Source organism: Neodiprion lecontei, chromosome 1 (genome assembly GCF_021901455.1).
Source record: "Neodiprion lecontei isolate iyNeoLeco1 chromosome 1, iyNeoLeco1.1, whole genome shotgun sequence".
Taxonomy (NCBI): Eukaryota; Metazoa; Arthropoda; class Insecta; order Hymenoptera; family Diprionidae; genus Neodiprion; species Neodiprion lecontei.
Genome location: NC_060260.1, coordinates 7,447,195 through 7,461,147, shown reverse-complemented (window position 1 = coordinate 7,461,147; position 13,953 = coordinate 7,447,195). Strand labels below are relative to the sequence as shown.

Below are 13,953 nucleotides of genomic sequence, written 5' to 3'. Positions count from 1 at the left end.
GGAGGTAAATAGGTGTTTTTTCGCCGAGCGTAAGGTTTTCAATAGAAGTCGCAGGTGAGCGTGCGCTAACTAAATGAAATATTGCAAAATACGTAAACCGAAAAAGGTTTTGCCTCCGTAATGCACGCGATACTTTATATAGCAGAAGTATGATATACGAGTCTTTTCATTGTCGCAGAAACGATTACTTTTGGTACGAAACGCAGGTAAAATAAAGCGGGCGCCAGTTGAATGAATCAACGATCCAAATTGAGAGTTGCAGTAAACTCTGACAATATATTGAGATTTCTGTCTGAGAATTGCTTAACCAATAACAATAATTTGTTACTTCACTTACCTAACAATGTATGAGCGTACAAGCCCAGACCGACTCTATAGGGAGTCTTTGAATACCGCACAAGGCGGCGCCGTCACATTTTAGTTTAGAAATTTGTTTATTAATTGAATAGCATAATTTGTACAGTTTGTGGTTGCATCGATATCGCCGGTAAACGCAGCGTTTGACGAGTAAAGAAAAAGTGCGTTCAAGTGATTGTATCGGTCACGGTCTTACATACAGGTCTGGAAACTCGCTCAAAATTTCAATGGTGAGGGTGTCCTCTATTGAAGTACCGGCCGTTTCGCCTAGTGACCACGAGTGTCGCTGCTATCGAGGGATCCAGGCTGTGTGACAGAGACGGAAACAGCTCGGACGGTCAACAACCTGTTTCCATCTCTCTCGCATACCCTGAATCTTCTATCGCAGCGACACTCGTGGTCACTAGGCGAAACGGCCGGTGCTTCAATGAGAGGACATACCCCCACCACCAGAGTTTCCAGACCTGTATGTAAGACCGTGGTATCGGTAAACAGACCGATTGGTTCATGTTGACAGTGAAATTGCTGATTTACTTCTTAATGGAACAAAGATAATTCTACAATAATTAATTTTTATATTATAGTTTACGACGCATACAGGCAGTATTTGTCATCATGAGAAATTGTATCGTCAACTCAAGATACGAAAATCAGTAATAACTATCTGTTTCGTGTCTAAAGTTGAAGATATCAAGAAATGAAATAAGCGTAAATTATTGTAGTCTCCTTTTCTCTCCATTTTCGTTACTTGGTTTCGGAAAGTATAACATTCTAAACTATACACATAGTTACGTTTTCGTCTTTGCTCAGCCTGTTTCGTAAGTTTATTCAGTATTCGTACTATTCTTAAATTTAATTTACCCGACTTCAATGCCGACGCGACATCGTACTCGTGAATGTTGGCTAATTGTAAGGACTGTTGTCACGAGCTCCAACCATCCCTACAGATATCAGTATCGTCATGGTTATCCAGAAAATTTTACTCAAGAAAGCACATTCGTTTGAAACTTGCAAAAAGCAGGAACAGGCTTGGACAAGGTTTTAATGAATTTAGGCTAATTAACATTAACTTGATATTGTGCTCAGTTGACTCAAAGAGGGTCTCGCAATCTCCAAGTTTTTACGGTAATGTGAAATGAGTTTGTTCAACCAAACTGCGTAGAGATTCTGATTAACGAGAATGTTCAATGATAACAAAAAAAAAACCTATTATCTGGTTTGCTTATTCAATACTTGTCATCGTAATCCTTTATTTTTCTGATAAATTATTTTGAATTTCCTGAAGTGTTTTTCCCTTCGTTTCCGGCATCCAAATAGCAGCAAAAATGATAGACAGCACCATCAGAAAAGAGTGAAGCCAGAAGACCCAAGATTCGCCAATAACGTCCACTAACGGTTGGTAACTTCTTGATGCCGCGAAAGCGAAGAGACCGATCGAAATGCTGGCGAAACAGGCTGCCACGCTCTTGATGTTTGGAGCGAATATCTCACTGAGGATCATGTTGGGAACCGGGATGAGTCCGATGCAGATAAACAATAGAAAAATTACACCAGCTGTGACTGGAAGCCACTGCAACGGTTCCGGATCAAATCCGCCGTCTAGCAGAGCAAAGTGTGTACCGTAGGCAGCCATGCTCACTCCAACTCCGGCGCTCGAGACAATCATCAGCGCTTTCCGCCTGAACTTATCGGCTATGAAGATCGATACCCAACCGGCCGCAATTCCCAGAACGCCAAGTATAATGACCAAAGTGGCCGGAGCGATGAACGTGATCCCTGCGTCAGTCAGGGTTATTTCCATGTAGTAAACGAGGGAGTTCATTCCGCTGAACTGCATGAAGAAGAAAAGCATGATGCTGATGATCATGGCCTGTCGGTTTCGCGGGATATTCATCTCTCGCATGCGGTCCATGAACGACAGGCCATCTCGAGCGACGACGAATTCCTTCAGGTGCTGGACCTCGAGCTTGCTGTTTGCGCCTGGATTGTATCGAGCAATCGATTTCTCAGCCTGTTCCAATTTTCCTATGCGTACGAGATAATGAGGAGATTGGGGGATCCACAGGAATATTAGAACGAACAAAATGCTCGGGACGATGCTGACGTAGGCAAAGACCTTCATCGACAAGTAGACGCCCATCGCGTTGCCGATCGTCGTGCCGAACGAGAATCCAGACATCGCCAAAGTCACCACAGTCCCTCGGATCGTTGGACTGGAGACTTCGCCGAGGTAAAGAGGAAAGCTACTGAAAGACATCCCCACCGATATACCGCCCAGAATTCTGGCTACGTACAGCCAGATCACTGAATCTGCAACCATGATGCAGATCCACGCCATTATCAGAGGCACACCGAGCGCGGTCAAGGTCTGCTTGCTTCCCAAGTACTCGACGCAAAATCCGCCAACAAATGCTCCCAGGAATCGACCGAGATTCAAAAGTGATGCCACCCAGGAACCCTCGTTCGAAGTTATCGGAAGTTCTGAATCCTCTGCTGTTAATCGCAGTAGATACGGCGATGTCCAACCAAACATCAGCCCCACGGTAGTCGACATCAGTAATGCTGCGAATGATGAGAGCTCGTTATCATCGTCTTATGTTTCGAACATTACCGTATTTCATTTCAACATTTTGTATCAAACTCCTATGCATCCGCTAACGTGCGTTTTCCACTATAATAAGGGCTCTTAGGAACACTGAAGCTTCTCAATTTTTTACCGTTATTAGAAAAAAAAAAAAAAAACATTCAAATCCACCGACCATAAACAAAACTCAACGCCAGAAGTGCTAGTCTTGCATGAATGGGCGCAATTCAGTACAAGGTTACCGCGTAGGCATCAGCCGGGCTCTAAGCCTGAAGAGATAACTGAGTGTGCTGACAGATTTCTTCTCAATTTTTATAACTGTTGGAAATACACATTATCAAGATTCGAAATTTAATTTTTGTTAGTAATTGTACTTATTATTATCGAAATGCGAAGCTTATGTAAAAAGCTGTACCTTGGTGACATAATACATTGCAACACTTTTTTGTGCGAAATTTGTAATTGAGAGTTTAAGAAAATTGGTTAAAAACTTGAAAAGTAGCATAAATTGCGTTTTGTTCTTCGTGAAGCTGAAGCTAGCAGCCAAATATGTTAAACTTTTTAGAAATATAAAAATGCAGTTCAGTTATCTAAATAATTCTATAAAAATATAGGGAGTTTAAGGTATTTCACAAAATTTAGATTTTCGGACTTCTCTACCTTATTCGAATGAATATTAGAACGTTCGGCTGCTAGCTTTAGCTTCGTTTTTTCTTTAAATCTTCTCTATCACTTGTCTAAGGACGAAATATCCACTCGCTATCGTAAGACATTTCAAAGAACAATTTGTCGCCAAGGTGGATGGTGTTCATTCACATGGTTACACAACTCAATAACTATCTGCCCGTTCAAACGTTATTCTGGATGTGTTACAAGTTATGCTAACGATTTTGACTCGGATTATAATATCACCTTTTCGCATAATTCGTTAACTATGAATCAAAATTGAGAAAAAGAAGTATTTCTTACAAATTGTAGAACCACTCGATTTGAAAGAAATGTATTTTAATTCATTTGTTATAATTTAATTATCGATTATATTTCACTAACCTGTCGCTGCGGCGAACCATTGCAGCCAAAGAACGTTTTCTAACCAACTAATGTTCCTGATGAAAGCCATAATTCAACACTTCGGCACTAGACATTGAACGACGCTAGTTCATTCGACGTCTGTGGCAAGAGGACTAACATATGATTCCGAAATGCCGTGACTTTTATAACGATTGTTTGTCTCTCAGATAAGATAAAATTACCGAATCTAATTCCGTATGTCGATTATTCGCATCTCGCGCGTCGTGCGATATGCTCCGATCAAATAGATTGTAGGCAATATCAGTTCATCAAGGAAATCGAAATCCTCTCTTTCCCTGATAAAGTTTCATTTAAAATTTTATCCGTAAATATGATTAGCAAATGACTTGATAGAAAAACTCGTATTCCCTGTCTGCAGTAGGAGGAAGTACCCCAGTGCCGGACGCATAAGGTTATTCGTTAATAAAATCCCAACCTACGTGAAAACATAATGGTTTTTATTGTTATGTTCATCTTTGGAGTATTTTGAATGATATAGTAACTTTGTGAATTATCATTTAACGTTAAACTAAGTAAAAAATATTATTGTATTTAGTAGTAAAAACCAGTAAGTCAGAAAAGAGGCACCTAGTACCGGACACTGATAGTACGACTGGAAAGAAATCATTAATAAATCTTGCAATGTTCACAAATACATTGGCCATAGAACCCAGAAATATCTGTGCACACCTCATGCACCAGTTCTTTGAAATTTGAGCCATGCATGGTATTTTTGATAGTGTATCTTTCAGCGCAGCTTCTCTACCCGTCATATTTCCACCCAAGATCTTTTGAACTGCCTTTTTCGTGTTTTCTTCGGACCATTTTCCATTCTTGATTATTTTCGATTGGTTAGTTATGGTAAAATATCACTAAAATAAGTAGGAGCAAGTTTTGTATAAGTAACAAAAATATGAGAAAAAAATGGATGTCCGGTACTGGGGGACAAATCAAGTGTCCGGTATTAGGGACACGTAATGCACGCGTGAATGATAAAATATGTGCTCGTTCGCAATATATCAACTTTCATTGGACATTGTTTGAAAGAATACATACCAACAAACATCCCAGAGGACAAACAAAACAACAGAACCACTAATTTTTCAAAATATAAGTATGTGAAAATTAGGTGTGACGCAAATTTATGCAGACTTGAATGTGAACTGGCTCTCGGCAACGCACGAATACACGCTGCTGCATGCGGTATATACCCCCATCGCTACGTCCATTGCACATGTTCGAATTACGTAAGAAAACTGTAGATACTGTTTTGACTCTGGGATATACTATGTGTGTCCGGCGTTACGGGACTTCCCCCTATCGTTCGTACATGATTTTAATATCTGAACTTTTCTCAAATAGCGCAACGTTTTTTTCAATCGTTAAATCAATTTAATTATCCGTATCAGGATTGGGTGGGTAAAACAGAGAACATCTTCCTTACACATTTACCGCATGTTTGGACAATAAATTGCATTTATTCATGTTTCACATTCAGATCGAACAATCATATAGCATTGGTCACACGCCAATCAAAATTAAATCTAAGAAAAAGCGGGTGATCCGAAACAAGAGTATTTTATGATTTTTCAGTCGTATCGAAACAAAATTTCTTTATAAATAAAACTCGATTTTGTTTCATTCGCGATTTACTCGTATAAGAATACTGACTGATTGTGAGCGTCTTTTCGATTCTGCATCTGGATCCGCGATGAGCGTTGGAGATGCCACGCTGCAAGGTATGTTATTATAGGTAGGATCAAGTCCTTGTGTGGCAAAGCAAAGGTGTCATATCCTAGGCTTAATGATATATATTGCCTTGAGTAAACATTGTTGCATCATCAGTGAAAAGTTCTTGTCTTAATTAACCATTCATTTATACCATAACCATTCGTAAACCCTTCAATGAGCAATTCTTACTTAGGTTATAAAACAATTGCGTAAACGGATCAAACACTGACCAGTAATATTTACTCTCGAAATACCAAATTCCATTTATTCTTGTCCTCGTTATTTCATAACATATTACTAACTGATTACACATCTTCATGATTGAAACGCAGTTAGAAACTTCATAATCTCTTCATTTTTATTGATAAGACGTGCAAAATTACGGGTTGACCAACCAAACTAATTTGACTGATATTCAACTATCCTATATTTGTCTATTCGAATAACTTACTATACACTTAGGTATCCGAAACTACAAAGCTTCCGCTTGTCACTGGAGAGTTGACCATTTCTTGCGGTATTTTCAGTTCGTGTCTTGAGAACCGAACTCAGCGTTCTACTTTTGAGCCGTGTAGCCCGGCTATTGAACCCCAAAAATTGCGTAATATACGCTGTAACCAAAGTCACATGGCTTTCGGAAACAATTTTTGGATGTTTGTGAGGTATAACGGTGGTGAATATCGTAGCCAACAAATATCAGTGTCATCAATTAGTTCAGACTTCCTCGTTTTTCATCCCCTTCGCGTGTTCGGACTTCACATGCGTCACACTGTCCGTCAGTATCTCCTGGATTTCCTGCAGAGATTTCCCCTTTGTTTCCGGCATCGTGAAGATGGCGAAAGGTACGGCGAGTACGGCGATGAACCCGTAGAGCCAGAAGACGTACTCCTCGCCCATGGCGTCAACCATCGGTTGGTACGTCTTGCTGGAGACGAAAGCAAAGACCCCGGACGATATGCCCGCGCCACACGCTGCCATGCTCTTCAGATTCGCGGGGAAGAGCTCGCTGAGCACCGCACTGGGAATGATCATGATACCAACGGAGTAGAAGACCTGGTACACCATCATCGATCCGATGGGCAGCCACTCCATGACGGGAACGTCAGGCTGGTAATCGAGCAGAGCGAATTGCAGTCCCAAGCACATCATTGCAGCGAAAACTCCAACGCTCGAAATGATGAGTAAAAACCTACGTCCCGACCTCTCGATCAAGTACATGGCAAGCCACCCTGTCACGATCGAAAGGGCACCTGCGATAACGACGACCGAGGATGGAGCGATCGCCTTGACCTCGGCTCTGGTCAATATTATCTCCATGTAGAAGAGGAGGCTGTTCGTTCCGCTGAGGTGCATAAACATGAATAAGACGATGATTATGAAACCGGCTCTCCTGTTCTGCGGGGCGTTGAACTCACGAAGACGGTCCCTAAACGAGGTCGACTTTGAAGCGAACACGTAATCCTTAAGAATTTCCATTTCCTTCTTAATCTCGACTCCGCGGTGGTACCATTGGTATGCCTTCGTCGCCTCCTCGAGTTTTCCGACGCGCAACAGGTGGTGAGGCGATTCGGGTACGAGCGCGAACAGCACGACGTAGATCGCTATCAGAACCAAAGTTATCATCGCGAAGTAGGACATTGGCATGTACGACCCCATCAGGTTGCCAAGGAAGTTACCCACGGCTCCACCGTTCATTGCCAGTGTCACCAGAGCTCCTCTGATATAGGAGTCGGATATTTCTCCGATGTAAATCGGGAAAGCACCAAAGGTCATTCCCATACCGATACCGCACAGAACCCTCGCTGCGTACAGCCACATCACGTGATTTGCCAATATGATGAATATCCATCCGAGGGCGCTCGGAAATCCTATCAGGAACATTGTTTTTCTGCTACCGAAATACTCTATGCTTACTGCCGTCAGAATTCCACCCACGAATCTTCCTACATTTATCAGCGATGCGATCCAAGATGCTTCCGAGTCGGTTATGGGCAGTGGCGAATCATCTGCCAGCAGCTTCGCCAAGTACGGTGATGACCATCCTGCCACCAACCCGGCCACGATTGTTACCAGGGTCGCTGAAAGAAGACGTTAACATCAATAAACATGAACAGATTTCACGGACTGTTTAGTATCTGCTCTGAAGCGCGACTACATTGGGCAATAATGTCAAGGCAATTTTGTTCAGATCCTGAGTTTCGGGATTATTGATGATATTTTTATATAATACAATATTTTTATATTTTTACAACGCTGCGAAGGTGCGTGAAATAAAAGCGGTCGAACGGATACGTAGGCGAACTTCACGTCACTTCAATTGTGCAAGTTCTATTCTCCAGCGTTCGTTTTTCATAAACCGCAGGTATAAAAGAAAAACCGTGGAATTGACGTTATTGATCGAAAGAGAAGGACGTTACAGTTGAACTCTCAGCGACACGATAATAATGAATCGAGTGTGAAAAAGCAATATTTCTCAAAATGCAACTTCACTAATGGTGCACTGATTGAAGTTTTTGTTTGATAAAAAAAAAAAATGTTTAAAAAAAAGGATCAAAAAATGAACGATCAATTCGATGATGAAAACTTACCTCCTGCGCTTCCTACCCATTGCGGCCACAAAATCCTGACCGGCAAGATCGAAGGTACGTAAACCATGTTGCTTGTTACTGGACAATTGTGAGAGCGCGAGCGTCTGGATCTCCATGAGGTGCGTCTTTAAACCATATCTGAGTTGGGTAGCTGAAAATGCTCTCTATTTATACTTTGATAAGATAAGACCCACGCTTTGTTCTCATAAAATAATGCTTTTATCAATCACGGAATCTGTCTAGTCTAATTCTTGTACAGCTTCTGCGGGTTTACCTTACCAGATACAGGAAGCTGAAATAAAAGCCGCTACTGCAACCGGCACATAAATCTCAACGCTCAGCGATTATGGGCCTTAGTAATGACGACTGAACAAGGAAAATAAAGAATTTCAGAAATGACGATCCCTCCCGTAAGCTCCCAATATATGATTCCCAAAAGCCCAGGCGTCGTTAAGTCAGGTACACCAATATATCCGCTCCCTCGTATTTAGTCCCTTCTTGACATACTTTCACATATTCAATTTATCTTCCCCATTAGTTTTGGTAAATTTTTTTCCGCATACAGGGTCTGTCCCCCTAACTGGACACCCAACGCGCTGTTCCGCGTGAGACAAATCACGGCAATCACGAGGAAGAACGAAAGGCGATGGACTTGATTCGTTGCATCGGACGAGAAATAGCCGACCTTGCTTCACCCGCCACCGCAACCTTGCACATTCATTCTCACTCTGCCTGACCGGTTTTACTCCTCTTTGTCTCACGCATATAAATGAGACCGAAAGCTGTTTTCTATATTCGAACATCTCCCGATCGAATTAACACTTTGCAATTTAATTGTAAAGTTTCAACGGAACGAAGCGAATCGCTAATAAACAGTCGGTATGGGAATAAATTTTCACCCTGCAGCGATCGAGGTTGATTTACATAATATTGCACCAGTTAGTCCGCGTGCATGTTTCTACCTACCGGAGTTGTCGTCGGCCTTGGTACTCGACTTTAACACCGTCCGGTAACTCGTGTCAACTGAACATTGAACTTTTACACGGTATGTTTGCGATCGGAAAAATCGAACGGTGGTTCGCTCGAACGGGGTGAACTCTGACGACTGAGAAACTCAGGCTGGTTTTTGGATACCTTTGGATTTACTTTGGCGAGGGCGATGGTTCTCCGGGTAGCGGGGATCGACTTCGGATTTCTATTGGCCCTTTTTCGACGACGAGATGCGCGTCCAACTGCGCCGGACACTCTGGACAAGTGTTCCTTCAACCTAGGCGCCAGGAAGGGCACGGCATCGGTATAATAACAATAAATTCGAACCTGTGCTACAGGTTTCTATGGTGACTCCTTCTCGAGTTCGTTGCGCTGCAGCTGACCTCCGGAATGCCCGTCGCCTCGAGTATTCCCTCCTTATTCGATCCCTTGTTTATTTTTAGTCTCGGAGAGTATCAGGATGGCAACGTCGCGGAGATTCTGGCTATCATTAGAATTTTTTTCCTCCCTTGAGGTCAAGAGTGCGATTTAAAACTGATATTCGCACTTGTCGACAATTTTTATCGTCATCGACATCATCATTCGCGATTTTTCGTGACTTGGAAACTGCCGCAGCGAATATCAGCAGGGTGGGTTTCACCATCGAGTACTCTGGAAGTTGTTTCGCTCTCGCCGAAAGCTGAGAAGCTGCAATTCTCTAATCATACATCTGGTATGGATTTAAATCTGTTTTGAATTATGACGCTGCTTTGAATCCAATCTCCAGAAAATTTTTGGAATGCGTAACATAAGCTGTTTGAAAAAAAAGTTGTATATCAGTTGGTGAAAAAATAATGTTTGAATGACTTTACTTATTTTTCGTAAAATATAGTCTTGTCGTGAAATGCGGGCTCAACGGTGACGTTTAGCATATTTGATAACAAAGCAAAGAGTTATTCTTAACTTGGTTCTATTCGGTTGGTCGATAGCGAAGTCATGCGCTCAGGTATTTCTATTTTTCTCTCCTCGCGCGTGTGTATGTTGTTTTTCCTTATCTCTACATCCATCTTTGATGATATACTTTTTCGAAACACCTGACTGTGTGACACTCTTGAGCCGAGAAGAATTTTCATCACCTGATCTCTCCGCGACACGGTGCGTAAACAGAGGTATTTTAAGCAACGGGGAATCGTAATTGAGATAAAATTAAAACAAAATTTGCTACTCGTTGTATATCTCTCTCGCGACTCGTCGAAATACATATAAGACTCTGATGCCTCCGGCAGGCACCTTAATTGTCAAGAAAAACCCAAATACGACGTTATTCTCCATCTCTCCGTCGCCTCAACCCGTTATAACACAGTTTCGTCCCGTCCATTAGCTCCGTACCGAGCCGAAGCCGCTGAATTACTTTTTATTTTGCAGCATTCTTCGGCAGTCTTCTGCGGACCTGCAATGCGCCTTACGCGGCTCGGGCCCATCAACTCACATTACTGCGAGCCAAATCCTGTTGCCCTGTTAAAACAAGACCATTAGCTATTCGTAGCCGAAACCTCCCTCCGTCCTCCTGTCCGCACGCTGCTGGGTTTAGCTTATTATAAACTTATTACCGGAGACAAAAGCGCTTCGTTAAAACTTGCCCTACAAACTAAAGGAGCAGGTGTTCCCACCTTTCGTTAACTAACGCCTTGTAGTCGGTGCAGGCTTTGTGAAGAAACCGTGTGTGCGTATATGGCCGTTCTATTTCGGTTAATTTACTTTCTGCTAGAGAATATAACAGCTGTGGTAAACACGCGAGCTCATTAACTGTGAAATTGATGTTTTTTGAAATATTCAAGTCGTTTACAACGTGCATAACGTATGTATAATGAAACATATTGCGATACGTGATAAAAAAAATTTCTCAACAGTTTCTCGTTATTCAAATATCCAAGTCTGATTTATATGCATGTATAGAATGCAGTTGAAAATAAACAAACGGCAGTTGTAAAATTATACCGCCTCGAAAGAAGTGCAGATTACGGTTATTCATCATTCAATGTCTGCGTGAAAATGTAGAAAACAGTTTCAGCTTTTCGTTATGACAAAAATCGGAGTATTGGAGACGCTTTGGACACAGGATACAGTATAAATTTATATGTAGATACATTTGCCATGCACATCGTTTTCTAATCGAATCAATTATTTAAATTCAATCCCGCCCCCCAACAAATACAATCAATAAAATTCTACACACCAAGAATTCGATTGTAACGGTCATCTTTAATTTCGATGCATTGGTCATTGGTTCATATATTTGCCGCTTTTGAAGCACCCTGAAGTAAGTTTTTCCTTCGAACGCCTGCATTGCAGGTACACATACAATATACGTATCTATATATATACATATATATATATGGGGCAATCCACGTTAAATTAGTAGCCCATGTACCTCACCCTCCTCGAATTAAATCATTTTATAGGATGATATTTATATACCGACGCAAAAAGGTCTCGGAATTTTTCTTCAGATTTGTTCAGCTATCGGTGACATTTGAAAAAAATCGAATCGAAAAACAAATACCGACAACGCTATTGTTGAAAAACTAAAAAAAATTACACAGATTCTACGGTTTGAAATGTTATTTCTAAGCACCACACTATAATGGGATCTCAATCTTACTATTTTTTTCGCAAGTTCTTAGTTTTCCCATGTCGGGATTGAAGTTTTCTTGGTTCCTTTTTCTTCTACTCCCCGATCCAAATAGATCACGAAATCATGAAAATACAACAAAAAAAAAGAAGTAAATATCGAGATCCCATTATCACGCGTTGCTCAAAACTCATGTTTTGAATTATAGAATATAAATTTCACCAGTAGCTAAAGAAAATCTGAAAAAATTCCCGAGACACTTTTGGGTCGGTAAGAACGTAATACTAAAAAATGATCAGAAACGAAGGGGGGTGAGGTATACGGGCTGCTAATTTCACGTGGAATTCTCCATACGTATGATGTAGATAGATTTATTAAACCGCGTAACTGCTCGAATGCAAGTTGGTAAAGACGACTGAAGGATATCATCAGCGAGAGTTGACGGACTGCCGACTGTACGGTTGAAAATAAATCAAAAGTAAATCTCTCGAGGACCGAAGGAGGGCTGTAAGTATTATATTATCGTAGTTGGACTCGAAGCTGTATTTCATGTACATACATATATATATATATATATATATATATATATATATATATATATGCACGTACAGCCAACTTTCCGCATCGTCCTAACCATTGTTTAGTATTCTCTTGCGGATTTTCTGTTACCCAGGCAAGCTGCATTCCGAGTAACTAGGCTGTAACTAAAGCTCGTGAAACTTCGTTCAGGAAGCAAAATTCGCACTGCTGCAGTCTGCGCTCGGTGACCCTTCTCCTCATTTTCAAGAAAACTTGTTATAACGATAGCAGTGAAAGTCCACTGCTACTTTGTCTCGTAAGACTTTTCGATTCTATTCCCTCAGTGTTTTGCTCATGCGTAGTTTTGAAGTCTTCCTTTGACATACGGTAAAAGAATAGTTATTATGCAGGTACCGGAAACACGAAGATGGAACAAGAAACGAACGCATGAATGAATAAAAGATTCTTCATTTGCGAAATCTGAGAAGTCGATCTTCTTTATTTACTTTTATCTACGTTGCGCATGCTTGGAATAAAACTTATGAATTATGTACTTTAGCGCGTTTTCTTTGCATTTTTCAACTCGATGACAGTAATATATGGCGGAAAACAGTTCGATCGCAATCTCTCAGCAGCTGTGAAGTTTATCGTGTATGTGAGGAATTTCAGTGCAAATTCTGACACGTTCGGAAGCTCGAAGATTTCCTTCTATACTTCTATCGAGGCCTTGTCTCTGTCATCGATCACCTGATTCGCCGGATTGATACCGTTCTCGACGATCACCGACCTGCCGATATCTCCTCCGTCTCGTCCTCTTGATCCTGCGTCTTGAGACGTTAGCAGTGGGTGGAGATGAACGGTTGGAATGCAAAAAAAAAAACTAATAAATAGATAAGGTAGAAACGATAACAAGCGTGCAGAAACATAAAGACGAGGAAATAAATACACGCCGGGAAAAAACCTGAAAAAGTTTATGCGTTTGGGGGAAATTTGTATGGAATGCAACCGTCAATCAATTACTATCTTAATTTTTGTCCCTATAAATAGAGATGTACCTGCAGGCTTGAACTAAGTATTCACGGTATTCCAACAACCAGGGCTGAGGTGATTTGTGCGAAAAAAAACTAAAAACAATTGAATTCTGTCGGAAATAGCTACTCGAAGGCTTGTCGAGTGGCTGAACACGAACCTGATGTCAGATCTGCGATATCCAAAATGGCGAAACCAATATGGTGGAAAAAAATCTAAAAATATTCAGATTTGGTAGTAATTAGTAGGCGGAGTTTTTTTGGATCCCCGATAACAAATCCAAGGTCAGACTTCGAAAATTGTAATGTCGTATCCGTTATAGTGGTACAATAAAAAAAAAAGTCGTGATATTTTCATGCAATTCGGTAACTGAGGGCTTGTAAATCATTCATCACGAATCTGAATTTGTAGTTTGAAATTTGAATTGGATACTAATAAATATTTTATTTCAACTTGGAAGCTACAATGTCAAA

The 13,953-nt window shown here is 41.1% G+C and overlaps 2 protein-coding genes across 2 annotated transcripts; both read right to left on the bottom strand.

The window, feature by feature from the left end:
* Positions 1 to 404: 404 nt before the first annotated feature.
* LOC107219370 (facilitated trehalose transporter Tret1-2 homolog) lies at positions 405 to 4,122 on the bottom strand. Its single transcript, XM_015657566.2, is given in 3 exon segments — positions 405 to 1,619; positions 1,622 to 2,919; positions 3,992 to 4,122. Coding segments are annotated over 3 exon segments (1,404 nt in total). The 5' UTR covers positions 4,062 to 4,122; the 3' UTR covers positions 405 to 1,583.
* A 1,348-nt stretch (positions 4,123 to 5,470) lies between these two features.
* On the bottom strand, positions 5,471 to 8,484 carry LOC107219367 (facilitated trehalose transporter Tret1). The gene is made up of 2 exons (XM_015657564.2): positions 8,332 to 8,484; positions 5,471 to 7,821 (listed from the first exon to the last, which is right to left on the bottom strand). Exons 1-2 carry the CDS (start codon positions 8,396 to 8,398, stop codon positions 6,458 to 6,460), a joined length of 1,431 nt encoding a protein of 476 aa, XP_015513050.1. The 5' UTR covers positions 8,399 to 8,484; the 3' UTR covers positions 5,471 to 6,457.
* Between the last annotated feature and the right edge of the window lie 5,469 nt (positions 8,485 to 13,953).

Coding starts and splice junctions, on each gene's coding strand:
- LOC107219367 (XM_015657564.2), bottom strand. CDS start 8,398: ATGGTTTACGTACCTTCGATCTTGCCGGTCAGGATTTTGTGGCCGCAA. Junction 7,822..8,331: donor ATGGGTAGGAAGCGCAGGAG/GTAAGTTTTCAT, acceptor GTCTTCTTTCAG/CGACCCTGGTAACAATCGTG.